The sequence below is a fragment of the Lissotriton vulgaris genome, chromosome 2_2, assembly GCF_964263255.1.
Source record: "Lissotriton vulgaris chromosome 2_2, aLisVul1.2, whole genome shotgun sequence".
Classification (NCBI taxonomy): Eukaryota; Metazoa; Chordata; class Amphibia; order Caudata; family Salamandridae; genus Lissotriton; species Lissotriton vulgaris.
The window spans coordinates 126,921,715-126,945,889 of record NC_141688.1 but is presented as its reverse complement, the minus strand read 5'-3'; the positions used below and the strand labels follow the sequence as shown (position 1 = coordinate 126,945,889).

The following is a 24,175-nucleotide window of genomic DNA, read 5'->3' as shown; positions in this document are numbered from 1 at the left end:
AAAATGAGAAGTCTCCTGAGAATTTACACCGTGATGTATTTCTAGGATCACTGTTACTATCTGCAGCTAATAAACTCGGTCTCCAATGCCATCCAGAAGTATTCCGTGTCTCTGTATACCAAGACAGGTGAACTCGAAGATCTTAGGCGTGCCCCTGACGCCGCTGCGTTAAACCCCGGTTCTTCAACTGGCGCCCAACGTGGGGCGAAGTCAGCGGTACTGGTCCAAGACCGAAGATTGTGAGGAGACCCATGAGGAAATTCTGGAGGACGGCCGCCACTTCATCGACCCCTGCATGTCGACGTGGACCGAAGGTTTTTTTCTGCGAGGCTTCCCCTTTCCGACGGCTGCGAAGAACTGCTGCCCTGACTGTCGCCCTGTCTTGGACCCTCTTGTGATGATTTGTAAGGCGAGACGTTAGACGGTCTTCTGGTGGCGTGACAGACATTTTGGTTAAGTATAAGTGGGTCGCACCCACGACTTTGTTTTGCTTCTTGGTTTTGATTCGACCATTGCAATAGTCGAAGCCGAGGGGTTCGTATATTTGCGAGTGTATCATTTTTGATAACCCCTTGAAGTTTGAAGCAAGACTAGTGAGTTAAAAGATGCCTGGTTTTAGCAAATTTAGGAAATGGTTTTGTTGTAATAGGGATTCCCGATTGGAGGACTCGTGTCCGATACCTCCAGTTGGAACTCCAACTTATGAGCTCTATTCAAAGCATGGTGTAGGTCTCATTACCTTTAATGAAGTAAGGGTCTGTTATACAAGGAAAGATGGTGTTTTACGATGGCCCCAACCTGGTAGTTTTGAATCAGATGTTTTAGATAACCTAGAAGTTGCGCTATTTAAGAAGAAAGCCCGGCCGGCGATGTTTGACTCTTTCCGCCTTTGGCATAAGGAAGCCAAACAGCGAGAAATTAAGCAAGCTAAGAGAGATAAGAAGGAAAGGAATATATTGGTAATTCAAGCTGCTAGGCAGTTTAAGGAAGATGAAGAAGATCGTGCGATTGAAGTGTCAGATAGACAACATTGCATGGCCATTGACAAATGTTATCCGGCTTTGCCTAACCCCCTTTCAAATGTCACTGAAGACCCTGAAAAGGATCCTTTGATGTCACATTTACTGAGATTACCACCCCCTTATGTGCAGGGTGCTACTGCACCTCCGTTACCTCCAGTTGTTGCACCCCTTGTTGTCGTTCAACCCCCTGTTGTTGTACAGCCACCCGTTGCTTCACAGGTGGTTCTTCCACCCCCGGCGCAGCCCCCTCCAGGGCCGCCAGCCTTGCCACCAGCCTTGCCTCAAACTCCTTTGCCTTACACTCCTTTATCTTCGACTTCTCTTATTTCTGTCCCTACGTCTCTGTTGCCTCAAAACACTTTGTCTCCTGTCCTCATGTCAACTTCTTCTCCTTCTGCTCGGCAACGAATGACTGAGACTGTCACTAGTCTTTTGTCTCCTTTCTTTGGGTCACTGAATATGACCCCTGTTTCTGAACGTAAGCAGAGACGTTGTCAGCTCCCTGGTCCCGAAGAGCGGTCAGTGTTAGATCTCCTTGCTCGTAGATGGGTTTCGAATACCTCCAAGTACAGTCTACAAGTGGTTGGTTATGGATATCTTTCTACAGTGGGCGGCACCAAATCAAAGGTATGTTTTTGATGTCATGTGTACCTTCCTTCGTCAGGAGTGGGAAGATAATGAGTTGGGTTCAATTCCACTGGAATTGCTTAATGTTCAGTCTGAATTTGCTAAAGGGACGATAGTGGGTTCTGATGTTGAGGAAGCGGTAGAGACACTGCTCACTTTTAGGTCTAGACTTCCACCTCAGTCATTGTTCGAACCTGACCCTTCTGTTAGGAGAAAAGTGAAGCAGTATCCTATGAGAGAGGCCCCCCCTGTATGGAGAGAGGCAGTTGTGGCTGATGCCGCTCATGGTATTGCGGCTGCACTGGCTCATTTTCAGCGAGTGTGGGTGCATGTCCCTTGGAAGAGAGCTGAGGTCCTGGCTCTTAAGCAGACCTTGCCTGACCCCCGTAAAAATCCTGCTGTTTATTACAAGGAGTTTTCTCAGATAGTTGATGCGTGTGTTATGAATTTATCTGACATAGATATGTTGATGGGTAATGTAGTTCCTCAACCCTTGTAGGGGAAGATCCGTCACGAGGATCACGCGCCAGAGTTAGGAGATACGTGGGTTACTTTTACTGCTGCAGATGGTCGGCAGGTAGGAGGTGCCAAACCTGAACCCTTAGTTGCAGAACTACCTGGTAGGATTATTAATTTAATGAAAACTATGATGCCTCCTCTGCGGGTGAATTGGGACAAGTTAGCAGCATGCAAACAAAAGAAAGACGAGAGTGTGTCTGATTTCTTCACTAGGTTTGAGGAAACATTCATTGATCATAGTGGTCAGGACATGAGTACAGAAGGTGGTCAGAGGTTGTTTGTAGATAAGTTTGTTTTTAATTTACTTCCTGAACTTTCTAATAAGTCAAAGGACTCTGAGAGTTCATGGGCTGTTTCTTCTTTGGCCCAGATATTGGCTACTGCACAATACTATGAGAATAGAGATAAAGATGAGAAGGATAAAGTAGAGAAGAAGACTAGAGAATTAAAAACGAAAGTTCTTCTGCAGCAGGCTTATCCGCCTCGCCCTAATCAGCGTCGGTTTCAGCAACCTTCCCAGGTTCAGCAACCCCCACAGTTTCAGAAACTGTTGCAGAAGTCTGAGTCTTTTGCTTTGCGACTCCCGCTAGGCCCTAATCAGTGCGCTTATTGTAAAGAAAAAGGTCACTTCAAGAATAGTTGCCTGATCTTGCTACATCGTGCGAATGGTATGTCTGGTCTGAGAGGTCGTGGTGGTTTCCAACAAGTACCTAGGGGTAGGGGACGTGGTACGTTTCCCCAGAATGAACGTTCCTTTTCCCCTCAGAATTCTATGAATTATTTTGACCAACAGAATGTTCCGACCGTCCAGTCCGCTCAGTACTACACTGATGATTATTATGTTGGAGGTGAGAGTGCTGGTTTTAATGATAGTTAGGACAGCCATGGACAAAGGGAGGGAGTAGTGTCAGTTCCAGTAGACCAGAGTGGACCTTATGTTGAAGTGATTACATCAGGTGTGGCAGAACCTTTTCTTTTGGATACTGGTGCAGCAAAGAGTTCTATCATGCACTCTAAACTCCCTGGCGCACGTTTGTCTGGCTTGACCAATGTTTCAGTAGGATTTTCTTGCGCCCCAGTTCGTAACCCGGTTTCTTGTAGTTTGCCCCATTCTATTGGTCCCTGTGAATTGGAGGCTCCCCTTATTCTACCGACTGGCTGTGGCGAGAATCTGTTGGGTTTGGACTTGTTGAAAAGATTGCATGCGACATTACATTGTTCTCCTTCGGGAGTGCATCCTACGGTGGGTAAGAAAGTGATTTCCCCGATGTATCTGTCTATGGATTGCCTTCCACTGGAACTGCGTTCTCTCCCTGATACACTTTGGGCTACAGGTCCCAATGATGTTGGGCTCTTGCAGATTCCACCCTACGTTGTTACCCTTAAGTCGAATGCTAAATTACCTCGTATTCCTCAGTACAAAATTCCCAGTGATGGCGAAAGAGCTCTTTTAGCGATTATCTATGATTTGGTTGAGAAAGGTGTGGTTGAAGAAACGAGAGGTAATGTGTGTAACAGTACTGTTCTGCCTGTCCTTAAGCGTACTGACTCTTCTCAGTCACCTGTGTATCGGTTTGTGATCGACGTTCGAGAGGTCAATAAGATCGTTGTGCCACAGTTTCCTGTTGTCCCGGACATTACTGCTTTATTGACTTTGATCCCTGCCTCAGCTGCTTGGTTTTCTGTTATTGATCTGAAGAACGCTTTCTTCAGTATTCCGATTGCTGAGGAAAGTAGGGATATTTTTGGCTCCTCTTTAGGAGGCCGCAGTTTACGGTTTAAGCGCGCTCCTCAAGGTTATTGTGAGAGTCCCTCCATTTATAGTTAAGCTTTGAAAACTCAGCTTGATACTCTTGCATTGCCTTCTGGTGCTACTCTTATTCCGTATGTTGATGATCTGTTGGTTGCTGCTGATGATTAAGAGATTTGTAAAGAAGTTACTCTTTCTTTGTTGCGACACCTGTCTGACCTTCATCATAAAGTGTCACCTTCGAAGTTGCAGTATTGCCGCCAAGAAGTGACCTACTTAGGTCATCTCTTGTCGAAGGAGGGAAGACGATTGACCCCAGAGCGTATTCAAGCGATTGCCCAAATGACTGTGCCACGCACACAGAGAGAGGTGCGTGCCTTCTTAGGTATCACCTCGTATTGTAGACAGTGGATTCCGAATTTTTCTTTGCTAGCGAAACCTTTGTTGGCACTTACTCTTAAGGACACACCACACCCTCTTCCTTGGTCTGACGAATGTCAGAAGAGTTTTTCTGAATTGCGTGATGCATTGTGTTCTGCTCCGGTGTTGGGTACCCCCAACTACAGTAAACCTTTTACACTTTATGTACACGAGAGAGAAGGTTGTGCGTTGTCAGTGTTGACGCAACAATTTGGAGACAAGCAGCGCCCATGTGCGTATTTTTCAGCTACTTTAGATCCGGTAGCTATGGCGTTGCCTAGTTGTCTAAGAGCTACAGCGGCAGCGGCTGTTTCTATCCCACAGTCTGCTGGTTTGGTATTGGATAATACATTGATTGTGATGGTCCCACATGCAGTGGATACCCTATTGAATAGAACGAAGACTCAACATCTTACCAGTGCGCGTTTGTCAGGTTATGAGTTGACGCTTTTAGCTAACCATGTACACATCAAGCGATGCAACACATTGAATCCAGCTACATTGTTGCCGATTTTTGTAGAGATAGATGCTCAGGAACAGCATGACTGTTTTCTCTGGACAGAGGAGGAAACGAAGGGTAGAGTTGATCTGAAAGATACTCCTCTTTCGAATCCTGATGGTACCGTATGGGTAGATGGTTTGTGCTTTAAGCTTCCGAATGGAGAGACGACTGCAGCATATGCTGTCACAACTTTGCACACGATTGTTGAAACAGCACGTATTGCACAGAATTCAGCACAAGCAGCGGAGTTGATTAACTAGAGCGTGTGTGTTGTCAAAAGGAAATAGAGTGAATGGTTATACTGATAGCCAATACGCATTTGGCGTGGCTCACAGTTTTGGTCGCTTGTGGAAAGAGAGAGGATTTCTTACTTCCCATGGTACGAAAATTCAGCATGGACAATTAGTGAGTGAACTCCTTGAATCACTTACTTTGCCGACCCAAATTGCGATAGTGAAGTGTAGTGCGCATAAGAAGGTTACGGATGATGTGAGTCGAGGGAATGGGTTTGCAGATGAAGTAGCGAGAGAAACGGCAAAAGATGTGACGAGTCGGATGTATGTTGCAGGTCCTGCCAGATGGGTTGTGGAAGGAGGAATATGTGAAGATACAAAAAACAGTGTGAAGATGATTCAGGCAGAAGCTACTGAGAAAGAATTGAGTATGTGGAGAGAGAGTACGGGAATGTTGGATTCAACAGGCTGTTGGGTTGAGTTGTCAGAGCACCAGCGATGGTTGTTGCCGGATGCATATGTGCTTCTGGTGGTTACTATGGCTCATGGGTTGGCTCACATTAGTTCAAAAGGGATATGTAAGTTGTTGGCTCCGGTATGGCAGAATGGTGGAATTCCTAGGTGTGCTGAGAATTTGGTTAAACACTGCATGATTTGCTTGATGCATAATCCTGGAAAGGGAACCCCAACTCCAGCGGGTCATTTTGCTCCTCCAACGTATCTGTTCGAGGTGCTGCAGATGGACTACATTCATATGGAAAGATGCAATAACTTGAAGTATGTCCTTGTGGTTGTTTGTGCCTTTTCCAGATGGATAGAGGCCTACCCCCTAAAGGATAATACTGCCTTGTCTATAGCCAAGGTTTTGCTCAAAGAATTCTTTCCCAGATATGGCTTGCAGAGGATGGTATGGAGTGATAATGGAAGTGAATTTGTGTGTCAGATTATGGAGAAAGTATGTGCGGGTCTGGGTATTAAACAAAAATTTCACACTGCGAATCACCCCCAGTCAGCAGGCCTGGTCGAGTGCTATAATGGCACTCTGAAGCTGAAGTTGGCCAAGGTGCAAGCGAGCTCTGGTCTTACATGGCCCGATGCCTTTACATTGGCACTTTTGTCAACGACAACGACAGTACATTCTCGCGTGGGACTTAGCCCATACAAGATTGTTTTTGGACGTCCGGCGAATGTCTGGGATGTGCCGAGGCCTAAGAAGTACAGTGATATCGAGTACCCTATGTTGGTTGACTACTTACATGATTTGACTGCTAAATTGCGTGTTCTTCACCAACAGGTCCATGACACTTTGCCTTCAGTTTCTGTAGATGCAGGCCACAGGATTCAACCTGGCGACTGGATTCTAACCAGGAATTTCCAGAGGTCAAAGAACTTGGAACCAAGATGGACCGGTCCATACCAAGTCCTGTTAAATTTAAAAGGTAAATTGATACTTGTATAGCGCACTACTCACCCGCAAGGGTCTCAAGGCGTTGTTATCAACTCGGACTGCTATTAAGGTGCTCGGCAAGAAAAACTGGGTACATGGTACCCATTGCAAGAAGATACCTTTGCCCTTACTGTACAGTAAGTGGGTCCGGGAAGGTGTTGCTGATTCCGAGAGTGAAAGGGTTCCGAGATTTGTACCTTTTAGCGATGCACATCTGGAATGGACTCAGTCAGAACGTGCGGATGATGAAGTCTTGCAAGAAGCTGTGCCGCCGTGTTTGAGACTTGATACTACGCACCCAGAGACACTCTTTCAGGATCAAACTGTGCCTGGTAAAGAACGCTACAACTTAAGGTCTAAAAAGGACAAATAAAATCTGAATTTTTTTGTGAATTACACTCTTTCAGACAAGAGACTATTTTTCTTTTTCTTTTTCGAACTACCATCCGGGTTCAGCTGCAGGGTCGCGGTATAAGACTTTAGGGATGGCCCGCGTATTGACGAAAGGTCTGCGGTTCTAGGGACGTCTAGGACGCCTGGATGCACACTTGAGTGAAGAAGGAAAATTGCCGCGAGCAGCAAGTTAGAGGATGGAGTCTGTTGTAACTGAAAGAGATGATTAGAGAATAGATCTTAAGACAAGATTTTGTACATTGATACATAGCAAATGTTTTATAATATTGTGCTTTTTGACGTTTTTAAGTATCACGTTTGCTTTTGTGGGTTGGATTGTCTATGCTACACAACAGACATCTGCACCCACCTCCCAACCTATGCTTTCTGTCACTACTGTTTCTTTGCACCAGTTTTATATGTTGCCTGAACATGAACAGACAAGGAGATCAGAATTTGTCAACAACTCGTTCATACAGTTGTTGCATCACCATCAGTTAGTAGTAAATACCACTAATTGTTGGGTTTGTGGTCTTATGCCTCATACGACAGATAAAGGTATGCCATATTTGGTTTTGGCTTTTTTATTTTAATGGGTCTGTGTGGGCTTTTCAGACCATGTTTATCTATGCAAATGAGATACGCCCCTTACGTTCCCTTAAAGATAACTCGAGCAATAGTGCCTTGGTAAGGGGAATAGTAGCTATGATCCGGGATATTGATGCATATAATGCTATCCCTAAGGATGAGGTGCAGGCTTACATTGGTTGGAACGTGACTGGATATAGTACCAGCTTGACAGAGAAGGAGAGACGAAAAAGGTCTCTCCCTATTTGGATTGTACCCCACCAACGCCATTTTTCTTTGCAAGGTAATGGTCGGAATCCGAAAGCTCAGCTAGGTAAGAGTGTGTGTGCTCAAACCTATGTCTATTCATCTCGGACTTCTCCACCGTTTGTGCCAGCTAAAGGCACATATTTTGTTTGTCATGACAGAGCCTACACATGGTTGCCACCTGATTTTTCAGGAACGTGTTATGTGGCGTTTCTGCTTCCCCCTACATACACTACTGCTTCAGACTGTCATAGAACGAGATATGGTAGAGGTGTCTTCAATCAGGAAGATACTGCAGCACATGAAGTAGGAGATTTCTTCAAGGGCTTCCTGCCCTTTTGGGGTCCTATAATCAATAGTAGGCATATTCGACAGCTTGTCCGCGTTGTTGAAGCTACTATTAATGAGACAGCAGGTGCTCTTAGTAATGTTATAAATATATATATATATAAATGCCTATACATGTTACAGCTGAGCTTCAAGCGGACCGCCTTATGACTTTGCAGAACCGTATGGTATTAGACATCATACATGCAGATCGAGGAGGAGTATGTAAATTGATTGGATCCAGTTGCTGTGTTTACATACCAGATAATGCCCCTACAGTGTACCAAGCCATCTCTAGGTTGTATAAAATCTCTGAGTCTATCCATGTAGACGAAGGAGACTGGTCATTGACGGGATGGTTTTGGGGACTTCTGTCCAAATGGGGATGGAAGACTCTGACATTCCTTGGTATGGTTTTAACCATCCTTTTCTCTTATTGTCTTTGCATCCAGTGTGGTCACGCCATTTGTAGTCTTTGTGCTACTATGTGTGTTCAGAGACCTGTCCCGAGAGAAGTAGGGAATAATAAGATGATGCTACAGCAACACCTTGATGACCTAATGAATATTGATATAGACCTAGATTCAGATTAACATGAGTCTTAGGTTATTGCCTACGTAATGGCAAAAGGAGGGTCTGAGGTATTTGTAATTCTTGAGTCTGACTCCATTTTGTTCTGTGTCACCATTTTGTATTGCCCTCACGTAGGCCTGTGAAGGTAGCCTGGCGAACAAAGTGGCCTGGCCTTCTTAGTTCATGTATACATTAACAAGGTTTCTTTTTGACTCTGAAATGAACTGTAAGAAACTGACCTCTTCACCTGAAACTGACCTCGCAAAGCCAATTTCCCTGATCGATCTTTGTCTGAGATTGCCAATCAATGTTCAGGACATTGTTAACTTTTAGTTTCATTGCACATGCCTTATCTTGTTCAGCATCTGTTACTGTTTCTTTTTTATTTTTCTTCATTACATGGATTATGCTTTCAATTATAGGTTTGTCCGGCTTGTGGAGATTGAATTTGGGACATTCCTAATAATTAACTTTTGGGTTGGGATACTGTAAATTGAGTTTTTGTTATGTGATACTTTATTTGAAAATGTTCCTTATTGGCTAGAATTTTGTGCAGTGGGTGTACATTTATAATGTGAATATTGGGTTTAAAAGGAGACGGCTCGCCTTAGTAAAATGAGCAGTCTCCTGAGAATTTACACCGTGATGTATTTCTAGGATCACTGTTACTAGCTGCAGCTAATAAACTTGGTCTCTGATGCCATCCAGAAGTATTCTGTGTCTCTGTATACCAAAACAAGTGAACTCGAAGATCTTAGGCGTGCCCCTGACGCCGCTGGATTAAACCCTGGTTCTTCAAGCTGCGTTCCCTCGCCTCCTCCACCACCGGTCTAAAGTGTGGGGCCAGCTGTATAAAATATTTTTTTTTAATTAGCTTGGTCCCGGAGCCTTCCCGGGATTCAGTTCCCCCAGTGCAGTGCCCATATCCTCATCCGTCAGCGGCCGGTCTAGTCGGTCCCGCACCTCATCTGAAACGGCCTTAGGCGGTAAGTCATCTATGAATTTAGCTATAACGGCGGCTGCGAGGCATCCTTTCGGAGAGTAGAGGTCCTCATAGTAAACAGCAAAGCTTTCTGCAATAGCCGGGGGCTCGATAAGCGGTGCCCCCGCCGGCCCTAGGACTCTCGGTAGGGCCTGGGAATGAAAGGCACCCTGGCATAGTCGATGCAGCATCTTGTTGGATTTGTCCCCCCACTGATACACCCTCCTACGCGTCGCCAGCCATGCTTGGGGGCTTTGTCAATTAATAGGGCTGCATAGTTTTTCTGTGCCAATATTTATTGCCGTCTGACTGGGCCGCCCTCCGCTTCCTGGCTCCTATGCTCCAGCATCTCCACTTCTGCCTCTACACGCAACAGTTCCTTCTTTCGCTCCCTACGCTCCGCCACACACCAGGAAATATCCACCCCTCTTAGCGTGGTTTTTAGTGCCTCCCACAGTGTCGCAGCAGAGGAAACGGACCCTACATTAACTGCCAGATAAGGGTCGATAGCATCAGTCAGATGCTCCCTGTAGTCATCTTTCTGCAAATGCCACACAGACATGCGCCATCTAGGCGGTTGTCGCTCTCAACCCATCTGAAGTGTAAGGGCCACTGGTAAATGAACTGACAAACCTCCTTGCAGAATATCAGCCAACGCCACCCAGTGCACTATCACCCTGGGGACAAAAAGGTAGTCGAGTCTAGAGAACGAATCATGGATGGTAGACAGATAGGTGTATTCTTGACGGGGTCCATGTATGTGCCTCCAGTCATCTACCCAATCAAGTCCTGTCACTAGAGAGTGTAATTTCGTGGGAGGACCATTCTCTACTACGCCCCCACTCCTCCATCTATCCCGACCCCGTTCCATGATGTCATTCCAGTCCCCGCCCACAACTGAGAGCGTCTCTGGCATGTCTGCCCAGATAGTCATGAGCCGCTCCACTAGATTCCATTGCAATGGCGGGGAGCATAGACGCTACCCAATGTCAGAGTGCCATCCCCCACTTTGCTTCGAAATAAAAATGTAACGCCCCTGTATGTCTGACCAGTGTTTCTCATGTGTATTGGGGACCCTGCGGTGAATCAATATCACCACTCCCCGCGAGCCCCTCGTGAAGCCAGAGTGAAAAATTTGTTGGAACCCATATCTCTGCAGACATAGGGCCTTAGTGCCCATTAAGTGTGTTTCCTGTAGCAGGAGCACATCGGCCCCCGCCTGCTTGACTTGTTAAAGTATGGCCCAGCGTTTGATCTTATCCAGAGCCCCACAAACGTTACAGCTAACGATGTGCAGGGTACCAGGGGTCATCGATGCCCTTTCGATGTATCTGACATCCTGAGAAGCATTTATCACCTTGACGGATATGGGAGCTCCTCGGTGTGTGTGCTAACCTGTGATAACCCATTGTGGACGTGCAATCTAGTAACAAAAACAACCCCTCTTCTCGCAACAAACCCCATACCTCAAGAACGCTGAAGTATCTGTCGTGGCCGGATAGGAAGCGAATCCCCAACCGTGGAGAGGAACCGTACCACCCAGTGGATCCTCAACTTACAACCCATGCCCCTCGGGCATTTCCCCGCTGGCAGCAGCCTGGCAGAGAGACCAGCCCAAATCCAAACCTATCCGCCAATTAGTCCACAGCCCGAGGCCCGCAGCCCCAAACGGACCCGAGGATCAGTCCGCAGAAGCCTGTCTTTCAGAGGCGGAGCCCCCCCCCCCGGGAGAGGGCGACACTGGACTGGGAACGACGCCTGGACCGCGAAATCCTGCTCACCCTCAGCTGGCCCCGGGGCCCACTCCGGGCGGCCTCGCTCGAAGACGAATCTGATTCCCTACCAGGTGGTGCATGGACTCGCACCCGCACTGTCTCGTCTGTCCATTTGAAAACCTTCTCCAGGGTATCAAAGAAGTGTGTACGAAAGAGGTACACCAGTCTCAGGCAGGCAGGAAACAACAGGCCATACGGGAGCTTGAGGTCTCGGAGGAAGGCCTTCGCCGCAAAAAACGATTGTCGCTGATGCTGCACCAGTCGTGTGTAATCCGTGAATATAAGGATGCATGCATTATTATAGATAAGGGGTTCCTTGGCTCAGGCCTGCTTCAAGATAGTGTCACAGTCCAAGCAGTTTAGGAGTTTTGCTATGATTGGTCGCGGGCGAGCCTCTGTGTGTCCGTTTCACCAAAAAGCAGCGGAAGAGTACATCTGGGGGGAGCCAGCTCTCCAGCTACTGTGTCAGGAAACGTTCCATGCTGTCCCCTTCGCATCCCTCCGGGAATCCAACGAAGCGGCGGTTGTGGCGCCGGGCACGCCCAACGGCATCCTCCACCCGCATCGCCAGTCCCTTCTGTATTGTTTCCATAGCTGAAACCTTTTTCTTCAGTGTAGTGATGTTGTCTTAAATTCTGGAGACGTGGGTTTCGGCCTCTGTAATGCGCGCTACTGCATTACGCAGATCTTGTCTCAGCAGCATGATATCCCAGCCGACCGCACCAAAGCTGGCGTCAAGCATATCCCTGGACTGGGTGATAGCAGCCAGGACTGTTGCATTAACTGGCGCAGGCCCCTGCTGTCCCGATGTCGCAGCCGCCGCTCCCGCACCGGGGAATTTGTCTATTGGACCCTGTTTGGTCTGGCCCCCACCGCCCGCATCTCACGTCATGTCTGCCAACAAGGCACTCAACACAGGCACCAGAGGGCGTCAGATGTGATGCACACCAGCAGGCTATTGCGGTCTGAGCATGCCGCCGCGTGGCTCACACCCAGGAAGGTCTCCCACCCTCCCCCTGCGGCCCTACACGATCGCCGAACCCCCAACCTGCACCAGCCCTTATCAAGCGCAGAAAGGGGGGGGAAGAAGGGGTATTCTGAGGAGTGTATCTAGGCGTCCCACACCTGCATGCACACAATGGCCCCACATCCGCTCCAGGGACTTGCAACAACCTTGGCACCACTGGGAGTCTCACTTGTGTCTGGGACCAGCACGCTCACCTCCAATGCCGCAGCAGCAACTCAATATGGCAGTCCGTACCCATAGCAATGTTCCACCTTCAAATCCAGCAGCCGCCCATCGGTCAAAGCCACACTGGGGGGAAGTTGTTGGAACCGAGCCCAGCTCCAGGACAGGCCTCAGACACGGCTCTGTCCTCTCCAACAAGCTCCAGGGCCTTATTCTTAGCAAAGCGGGCCTTTTGTTGCTCCTCCACTCTGGGGCACCTCCCCTCCCCCCACGGCCCGACACAGCCACCGAATATCACCACCTGTATAGTGTGCAGTAGATCAGGCAATAGGGGGGAGCAACAGTCACCACGGATATCACAATTGTCAGCGTGTGGGTCCCCAGACGTCACAACGGGCTTCTCTCACCCTCAAAGGTCCGCACGACCGCCCCGGGGCCGCACGATATGGCCGCCGGCTCATTGACACAACTACTGCCGCGATCCCCTACCTCCGTGGCCCGAGACACCACTGACACTCACTGCAGTCCTCCTCAATATGCGGAACCCTTGGCCACGCCACTTGGGCTCCACTCCACCAGATATTCGCAGCGGTCGCTGCTGGTCTCGCGGCCAGCCCGTCAGCCGCTCCGCCGCCTGAGCCACTCCTCTGCACAGTCAAGTCAGGAGACTCCCCGGCTTCAGTCAGGCCGCCTCCCTCACAAGCCGCTGCCGCCCTCGGCACTCGTATCTTCACCGCTGTGCCTTCCCCCGCATCAAGACTTGCCCGGGGCAATGCCACCGCCTTCCGGTGGTGTTTGGTCCGTGTTAATACCGACACGAAGTCGGATAGGCAGGATCAGTGTACAGGATGATGCAGGGCTGGACGGAGCGCACTCAAGACACGACCGCCATCTTCGCTGGCCAAGCCACGGCCCTCCTGGGTTTTGTTTTAGTGATTGTTTCCATTGCCTTTTTATGTATACCGGGGACTCCCATTCCAACGACGGGTAATGATACAAGATACAAACATGGGAATCTATGAAAGTTCCAATACTAAAGTAAAAACAAGTACCTCACACCCTTTACACAAAAAGAGATGTTTCTCCCATATTATTTGTAAAGACAGCATTGATAGGGCGAGATTAGGAGAGATTAGTTGGGGAACAAACGTATCAAATATAGTTGAAAATGCAACAATGGTCTTCTTTAGAAAGTGTACCACTGTGCTATTTCAAAATACGGATTTCCTAATAGATATTCAATGAACATGGGTATAGTGTTTCTGTTTTTTTGGATTAACTGACAAAGACCAATTACAAGGTGAGCAAATTAAAATTTGCAATTCTGCTTTTGAGAGGAACAACTCTTTTTACTTTGCCTTCTGCCCAGGCCACGGACTGCTTCGGCAGATACTCACTTAGATAGGAGCCTGTATCCTGATCAGGGTCAAGGGAGGGGCAATTTATGGGTGCCTGAAGAAATATTGGAGGGATATGGATAATTCTGCTTGGAAACGGAAATGAGCATTAAAATACCAGGTATGTTGGTCAATTACGACATTTGCAGAAGCCCGTCAATACAGGAGGAGGGGTTTCTACAGGAACTAGGCAGCGCAGGGAGAGGGATTGTGTATGAACTGAAGGGGATGTGTTTCTCTTGGGGCCAGGCAGAATAAGCAGGGACCGAAAGCTTAAACTAGAACCATTTTAGGTCATCGCTCTTTCAGTCCTTCCAACAACCAACCATCCCTGCATACCTAGTAATGTCAGTCTTTATACTGCTCATAAGAAATTGATCTTTTGCAAATGAACACACAACTGACTTGGTGTTTGCAATTGATTTTTACAAAAATTCACAATTCACATACTCAATAACTACTTATTAACAATTTATTTGTACACTTAATACTCAAGGTAAAAAGTGAGTTTCATCAAAAAGAAAAATAAGTCTAACCACTTACCCCTGGGACAAGATTGATTTAAAGAAGTCCTGTGAGCAATTTCGTCATCTAAAAAACACATCCAACCACATAAACAGATTAAGACAATGTAGCAATATCAGGTACTGTAAATAACAAAAACAAAACTGCCGGTCATGCAGCAGCCAACACTTCACACAAATAAGCATGAAGATAGTATAGCACTGTGCCCTGATGGTGAAGCAATGCATTGCCAAGCAAGTGAAACACTTTTATGACCAAATTAGTTACTCAAGTATGAAGGTAAGTGGGATTTAAGAGTGCTGTAGGGATACAGCTTCTGACATGGTTAGTCCTCACCCCAAAGACTACATGTGCATGCACGGATATTGAAATTCTTTATCTCTTTGCCATAGAAAGAAATTGTATAAAGAGTCTTACTTTACAGAATACTGCAGGTTTATTCAACATATGGTTGCAGAAAGCATGTCTGAATTACTTACCAGTAATTGTATTACTCAGAGTCCTATTTCTTCACTTGCGGCCACTGCATGTGAGGCCCTCCTGCCTCGCAGACACCAGTTCCACGTAGTTAAACTCAATAAATGACTCTCCACCTGGCACATCTCCTGTTAGTAACAAGCTCCAACCAACAACCATTGTCAGTTGTACGATAGGTATGGCGGGACGGGCCATGGCTGCAAGCGAGGGAATAGTAAGCAGCATAACGCAATCATCAGCAAGTAATTCAGACATTACTGCCTTGTCCATTCCCTCACTTGCAGCCATTACATGTGAGAAGTTGCAAGCAATACACCGTAACAACTGACAATGCCTGCTTAACACACAAATCAAAAGGATTCCTCCATTTTTTGCATAGAAGAAATATGCGAGATAGCCAAATACATCATTTATACATGGGACTTCAGCAAGTCTATAATGTTTTGTAAATGTGGAGGAATCAACCCATGTCGCACTCCGGCAAATTTCTCCAATTAAAGCCCCCTGCAACTCAGCCAGTGTAGGAGCCATACTCTGGTTAGAACTACCCTGAACCAAGAACGGGGAAACCGGGCTCTGCATCTTATTAGCCTTAGAGACCAACAACCTGATCAATCCACTCAACGTAGCTGTAGTTGGTTTTCCCCTTTCCTTAAAGGTCAAATGTCACACAGACTCCATCTTACGAAAGGGCAGAACCTTTTGCAAATAAACCAGCATTGCTCATCTGACATTCAGGCAATGCAACCTTTCTTACTCAATATAACTCGGAGAAGGTATACTTTCTTACCGGTAACTCCAGTTCTCTCGTAGAGGTACTTCCATGATAGTCATAAGTGTTGCATAGTCCCACCCGCCTGCAGGGACCCCAGAGCACTTTTTCCAATATATCTTCTTAAGTGCTGAGATTCGCCTTTCTTTAGTAAGTCATAATGCAGCCTATAGTATTAGGCTACAGGGATCCAAATTCTTCATCCTGAAGGAAGAAAAGGGGAATATCCAAGGAAACATGCACCTAATGCATGAACATCTTTGTAAGGTCACAGAAAAAAATCCTTCACAAACCCTTTTGCCATGAGAGAGAAGGATGAAGGTGTGCAGGGCAATGTAGCCCATAGGCTGCCATTATGAGGAAAGAAAAAGGAGACTGTCTTTAAGAACTGTGTGACCTCCAATATTCCATCATGCTCAGCCAGAGGTAGTTACCTCTGTTTTTGTAGGCTGTACTAGCTGAATAATAGCGGAGCATGAAAGTATCTGTCTAATCCACCGGGGAGGAATGATGGCTTAAGACTATCATGGAAATACTCCTATGAGAGAACAGGAGTTAGAGGTAAGAAACTATATCTTCTCTCATAGGGGATTTCCATGTACAGCCATAAGAGTTGAATAGAGTAACAAGCCCATCCCCCCTGAAGCGGTGGAGTACACAGAAACAATAGAGAGTTAGATAGCTAAGCAAAGAGATTTCTGAGGGATGCCTGTCCCACTTGAGGATCCGATCTAGCATCAAAGTCAAGACAGTAATGCCTAGTGAATGTGCGGACTGACCGCCATGTAGCAGCTTTGAAACTATCTGCCAAGGGAATATTTCGCATTAAAGGCAGAAGTGCTGCCTTGCCTCTAGTGGAGTGTGATTTGGGTTTGCCAGCAAGAGTCTTATTAGCTAGCCGATAGCAGAATAGGATGCAGGAGACATCTGACTATTCGGCTTTTTGGCTATTTGGAGGTGGCCAGACCTGTGCGAACTGGGCCATAATTGATTAACAATTGTGATTTGTTAGATTACATTAAAACTCTCCTTTTATCCAGAGTGAAGGGCTCTCTCAGCTGGAGTGGATGGATTTTGAAAAGAAAGTGGGTAAAATCTGATTACCTTGAAAATAAGAGATAACTGTAGGGAGGAACTTGGGATGGCTCATCAGCACAAGGGTCTGTATCTCACTAAATCTATGGGCAGATGTTATAGCCACAAGGAAAGCAGTTTTCTTAGTGAGATGTCGAAGAGATGCCTTATGTATAGGTTCAAAAGGTGGTAGCATCAGACATGAAAGAACCACATTGAGTTCCCAAGCGTGGTTGTATCCACCTGGCTTTCATGGACTTATCCAGTGCCTACGATACTGTTTGCAGGGGAAAATTATGGCAAATAATGGAGTCTATGGGTTTCGAGGAGCCATTGGTCACATTACTTCGCAGACTCCACGCTGCCACTACAGTAAAGATCAGATTTGGCCCCACAGGGGAGATGACAAAGCCCATACCATCAACTGAGGGTGTCCGCCAGGGGTGCATATTGGCCCCTTTTTTGTTTCTGGTCTATACCAATGGTTTGGAAGCCTTTTTGTTATAAAGTTTTGCTGATTTCCCCCAGGTAAATGGCAAACGCATACCGATGTTATCCTATGCGGATGACACGGTCTTAATGACCCTAACTGCAAATAGCATGCAAACTTGCTTAAATGCATTTGAGACTTTTATGCAGGGGTTAGATCTAAGGGTCAACTTTGCCAAGTCTTTTGCCATGGTCTGTGGCCCGAAAGGGGTTAAATCTCGAAGGCTTGTGGAAAGGGACTCGACCATTGAGAAAGTTTATCATTTCAACTATCTGGGGAACTTATTCAACAAAACCCTAAGTTGGGATCCGTTAACGTCAGCGCGTGTACAAAAAGCTACCCAAACTGTTGAAGCCATCTTTTGTTTTTCCAGCAAACTGGGGCAGAGGCCGGTTGCAGAATTGAAATCCCTATACAAAGCTAAATGCATCCCGGTTGTAACATACGGTGCAGGTGTATGGGGTACTCAATCCTGCAATAATATCCAAGTTATGGAAAATAAATTTATAAAACGCCTCTTATGTGTCCCTCCAAGCGCTTCTAATCTTTTTTGCCATACTGAAGTAGGCTTGGAATTTGTGAGTGACATTATCCATGTTTCTCCTTTGCTGCTTAGGATTAAGGTTTGGCGCTCTGACGACCTGAAACTTACTAAGGAAATATTACTAGATTGTCTTAACCTTGAACACTATGATAAGATCCCAGGGTTATCATATGTTAGGGATACTTTCCTTAGAATAGGCTTGGGCCATATCTTTTCGAAAGTCGAGACTATTGGCTCTGAAACAAAGCAACTAACCAAAGAGGCGTACCGCTTAGACTTAGGGATGCTGCGAAGCAGTGAGAGTGCGGTCTACCATAGGGGGAGGTTGTATCACCAACCTTACCTTTCATATATAGGGCAGACACAATGGCGTTTCTATTTAACTAGGTTTCGTCTGAACACATTACACTTTTTATTTGCATTCCCACAACAGGTGGGTTGGTGTGAGAGTTTACCAATGTGTGCTTGTAACAATCAAGTTTCTCAAAACACTCTCCATTTAATACTTTTTTGTTCCCTGTACAAAGATCCAAGGTATAGATTTATTAGACCAATTTTGTTATCGCTTGGATCCCGAAACTTTAATGAGGGATACGAACATTTACTCTCATTATCAACTTCAGTAATATGCAATGCTGTTCTTAGTTCTATCAGAGTAGCACTTAGTATTAGAAACCAATATTAATTAAATACTGTTATGGACTGTTGACCCTCATAAATGCAATTAGCTCATAGTTTGGCACTAATATTTATTCATTGTATTTGTATGGGAAAATTGTGTTTTTTTAATATATACGTTTTTTTCCTAAATTGACCTGTAAATGATGTATTGACAAAATTTATAATGGTCTGAAGTCAATTGTAGGAACTTTTAAATTGTACAATGCTATGTTATACTTTTATGATTCTGTTTTTATGGATCAAAATAAAGTTTCAAAAATGAAAAAATGAGTTCCCATTGAGTAGAGGGGCATCTAAAAGGGGGAAAGACCTTCCTTAACCCATCCAGGAAATCTTTGATAACCAGGACCCTAAAGAACAAGGTTTGTGCAAGACTTTTCCTGTATGCTGTGAGTGCAGACTGGTGGACATTGCTGGAAGAAAATTGCTGGGCAGATTTAGCAAGGTGCAACAAATATGGGAGAATGACATTCTCCTGCAAGATGCCTCCACCAGATGCATAATCTCCTCCATTTGAAGGCATAGGCAGATCGTGTGGACGGTCACTTTACCTCCTTAGGAATCTCCATATAGACCTGTGGTAGGTTCAGGTGGCCATACTGTACTATCTCAGGAGCCATGCTACCAAATTCAAGGAGGAAAGGTTGGGGTGTAACATTTGTCCTCCGAATTTCGTTAGAAGGTCTGGCATGCATGGCAGCCTGAGATGTGGATGAAGCAACTTGTGAAGAAGGTCCAGAAACCATAATTGCCTCGGCCACTCTGATGTGATGAGGATTATCTTGGCTGTTGTGGTTGAAAGTTTGAGCAGGACTGCCAGGATCCAGGGAACAGGGGGAAAAGCATAGAGAAATTGGTTGGACCAGTTGATCCATAGGACATTCCCCAATGACTTTGAATAGTAAAATTTGGCTGCAAAGTCGCTGTATTTTTTGTTTTCTGCTGTGGCGAAAACGTCTGTAGAAGGTGTGCCGCACAAGCTGACAATATCTTGCACAACATCTTTGTTCAATTCCCACTCGTGGGTTTCATCTAGAGCCCTGCTGAGCATATCTGCTTGGACATCCTGAACGCATGGAAGGTGAGTGGCGGTTATCTTCAGATTCATGGAGAGGAGCTAAGGTCAGATCGTCTGTGCCTCTTGTGACAGACGCTCTGGACCTTGTCCCCCCTGCTTTTTCAAGAAGTACATGGTGGTTGTATTGTCCGTATGAACAAGCAGGGTGTTGGTCGTGAAGGACGGGCAAAAAATCTTGAGGGTCAGATGAACTGCGCGGAGTTTGAGAAGGTTGATGTGATATGTCCTCGCCTTCGGAGACCATGCGTCATGTATTTGCAGGTTACCTTTTGTCTGCTCCCCATACGAGCAGAGATGCATCCGTTACGATGGTCTGTGTTGGATCCTTTTGGTGAAATGGCATTCCCTGCAGGAGACTGCTCGGGGAACACCACCACTTGAGTGACCTGATGGCATGAATGGGTAGGGTGATTCTGTCTTCCCAGTTTTCTGATAACTGGTCCCACTGGTCTTCCAGACATTCCTTGAGAGGGCGCATGTGGAGGCAAGCTTTGGGAGTCAGAAATATGCAGGAGGCCATTAAGCTGAGAAAGGAAGGAGACTATGCGGACTTGGTTGGCACATTCATTGGACAGTATGACATTTCTGGTGAACGGATGAGCGTCATTCCTCCGAAGTGTGTCAATGGCTCCTGAGTAGCAACTTCTGGACTGGTGTTGGCGGGGACTTGAGTAAGTTGACTTAGAGACCCAACTAACGCACGAGATCGCAAGTCTATTGAAATGTAGTTGGGCTTCGGGGAAGTTGGACACCTTGACTAGCCAGGCATCCAGATAAGGGCAGACAAAGATTCTGTGCTTTTGAAGATGTGCAGTCACCATAGTCATGCATTTGGAGAGCATCATGGGTGCTGACTTGAGACCAAATGGTAGGACGGCATATTGGTTGTGGCCTTGCCCCATAAAGAATCTTAGAAACTTCCATTGCTTCTTTGCAATGAGAAGATGAAAATAGGCATTGTGCATGTTGATGGAGCAAAGCCAGTCTTCCTGGTGAAGCTGAGGGTATAGTGGTGTAAATCCAGCATCCTGAACTTTTCCTTTCGGGGGCGGAGCTTGATCGAGAAGCAAGATGGACACTCGATTCCTACATCCGTCTAAACCTTACACAGGCACTGCATTAACTCCCCATAGTTCCGAGAAAGGCATCGGGAGACCAGAGCAGCGACAACATAGAGGTGCTCCCGAGCCCAGGACATCTCTCCGAGCGACGAACTCGCTGGGGCCGCCAGAACGCCTGACTCAGCCTACCTTGTGAGGCTGCAGTTGGCCATTTACAGCCTGCACGCCAGACGAGCTGGGTTGCGGCTTGTGTACCAGTGCCCCTCTGGAACTGCGAGTGAGGCCCCCCCCTAGCTGGTGAAGGGACAGGGCTTGGGGAGACTGAGGTGTCAGGACCGCTGCTGCCTTTGCAGTGGAGTGAACGAGAGATGCCAGCGAGACCCACCCGCTGACGGCCAGACCTGAACTGCCAGTCAGTGCAGCCTTGTTATGCACGCGAGACCGTTGTTACGAGACTCATGCAGGGAGCATCCTGGCTGCGGACACCCGCTGGACCCTGGGAACTGCGGGGGAAAGCAGGCAAGGCCCGGGGCCCTGTGAGGACATTGTCGATGACTGCAGATCAACACGCTGGTCCAAGGAGAAGACCACCTGCCTGCTTGTAACCCCAGGGGCGCTGGATGGGATACCCACGCAGGGAGGTGCTGCCCTGCACTAGCGGCATGAAACTACCTTGTGAGCACCACAGTGGCTTTGGGAATTGTGGGGCCTCTCGCCGTGGGCTGTGAAGCGGGGAGGTCGACTACCAGTCAGCCAACGCACTTCTACAATGGATAAGTTACTTACCTGTAATCCAAGTTCTCTTCCAGGGGTATCCTCATCAAAGTCATAAGCACTGAACACTCCCACCCATGTGCGGGAACCCCAGAAATAATGTAAAAAATATATATGGAAAACATATATAGACAGCTCTATATATATGTATGTATATATATATATATATATATATATATATATATATATATATATATATATATATATATATATATATATATATATATATATATATATATATATTGTAAAAGCAGAAATCCAACAGAAGCAAGGAAATCAGGCGAGCCCTCAAGGTAGATGCAGGGAAGGTTAATTCCTGGAAAGAAAGACGACGCGTTTTGACCGCGTTCGTGGTCTTGGTCACATGACCCACGTCTCCACAGTGCAGACATTTTAAAGGTGCATTACACATTATCATTCCATAGACATAGAACAAAAGAAATTTCTTTCAGCATGTTTATCGTCACATTTTGAAAATAAATATTGAATTTGGTAAAGACAATTGTGCACAGGTTAAAAATGGGGTACTGCAAACGCACTACTACAATGGATAACTTACTTACCTGTAATCCAAGTTCTCTTCCGGGGATATCCTCATCAAAGTCATAAGCACTGAACATTCCCACCCATGTGCGGGAAGCCCGGAAATAATATAAAAAATATATATGGAAAACATATATATATGTATATATATTTATATATATATATATATATATATATATATATATATATATATATATATATATATATATATATATATATATATATATTCCAACAACCACTCCCGGCTGTTCCTCGTCTCGTAGCACGGCGAGCCTGTGTGGGTGCCGGACACCCTTAATTTCATGAACAGAATTCCCCCACTCAGAAGAACGGCACAGGCTGCCTTTGGATGCTTCAAAATGTATTTATTTAAGGCACAAAATCGGCAGCTCCCTACCGACGCGTTTCGCCACTAAGGCTTGGTCACGGTTACTGTGTTCATTTCATGGTGCTATTTACATAGTCAAAACAAAGTGCATCGAAGAGGGACTACAATAGATCCACTCGGCCGATTTCGCCCGCCATACTTGAGTGGTACTTTTCAATAAACATATATTGTCATGATACTGCATTTTTACAAAGAAGGTATAATACAAAATTAATAATATCTGTGTGTGTCACATTGTTGATGGATCTCGCTCTCAGGAAATGCCTAATTGCCAAGATACCTGTTTCATGTTTAATGGAAGTGTACAAGCTTGTCACATCCATCGTAATTAGAAGGTAATCAGGTTCCCAGGCTAGATCATGAATTAGGTTCAAGAAGTGCATTGTATCTCTAAGGTAAGCTGGTAAGGACATTACAAAAGGTCTCAGGTAGTGATCTATATATCTAGATGTTACTTCTAGTTGTGCCCTATAGAGGACACAATTGGTCTACCTGGTGGAACTAGTGGATCTTTATGCAGTTTTTTAAAACCACAAATTTTCTTTTTACATAGGGGAACAAGACTACAAACAACAACCGGCTTAATGATATAATTATGGCGGAATTGTCACAACTGTTTAGCCCACTGGGGCATCACCTACACAATCACTAGAAAGTGAAATCTGGGACATTACATTAGCCCACTGAGGCGAGACTCAATCATTATTGTTTACATTGTTTTGGTTATGTATTCAGTAATAAAGGTGGTACGTCACTAATACTCCAAGATGGCGGCCAAAATGGGTCGAAAAGCTCGCAAACATGAGCCGACTCTGGGGTTTGATTTCACGAAAAAGTTACTTATGATCAGCCCATTGGGGCTAGATTCATTATTAATTTTGTATTATACCTTATTTGTAATAATGCAGTATCATGACAATATATGTTTATTGAAAAGTACCACTCAAGTATGGTGGCCGAAATCGGCCGAGTGGATCTATTGTAGTCCCTCTTCTATGAACTTTGTTTTCACTATGTAAATAGCACCATGAAATGAACACAGTAACCGTGACCAAGCCTTAGTGGCGAAACGCGTCGGTAGGGAGCTGCCGATTTTGTGCCTTAAATAAATACATTTTGAAGCATCCAAAGGCAGCCTGTGCCGTTCTTCTGAGTGTGGGAATTCTGTTCATGATATATATATATATATATATATAGCTTACCTACTGGCGTGTCGCCAGTAGGTATATATAGTTAGGATTTTTTCCCTATGGGATTTTTGAAAATTCTATGTCTAATAACTTTGGCGTTTGTGGACGGAATCGGCTGAAATTTTCAGGAAAATGGCACATTTTGTTTCTGAGCAGCCCCTGAAAATTTGGGGGAGTTTCGTCAAGGGGGGGCCGAGAAAAAAGGGGGTCCCAAAACGCGTTTTTCCCATGTTAATTTCCATAGGGCCTTTGGCCTCACTTTTAGCTCGAACGGCTGAATGGATTTGCACGAAACTTGGTAAAATTGTAGGGACTGTTAGCCCGATGTGCCTTTGCTAGGTCTCAATATATGTGCTCCAGTGGATTTTGAGAAATTAACGTTCAAAACAAGATATATATCTGTAACAGCGCTCCGGGCTGCACTCCGGTCCGCTTACTTTTCGCGAAACGGAACTTTGCGATGCGAAGCTGATTGGCTCCCCGGTGTCTGTTAACATTCTAAACAGTCCGGAGCGGCCGCCATCTTATCTCTCGGTAGGATCGAGAGAGAAGAAGAGGTGAAAAACGAAGGGGGAATTTAATGAAAGG

General features: G+C 45.9%; 1 protein-coding gene across 7 annotated transcripts in view; it reads right to left on the bottom strand.

The window, feature by feature from the left end:
* LOC147729139 (mucosa-associated lymphoid tissue lymphoma translocation protein 1-like) overlaps window positions 1-24,175 on the bottom strand; it is a 1,401,591-nt gene that overhangs the window by 627,590 nt on the left and 749,826 nt on the right. For all 7 annotated transcript variants that reach the window (XM_086959432.1, XM_086959437.1, XM_086959431.1 and 4 more), the window contains one exon: window positions 14,534-14,581. In XM_086959432.1, coding sequence (XP_086815558.1) covers window positions 14,534-14,581 — 48 coding nt within the window. The remainder of the gene's footprint in view (window positions 1-14,533; window positions 14,582-24,175) is intronic.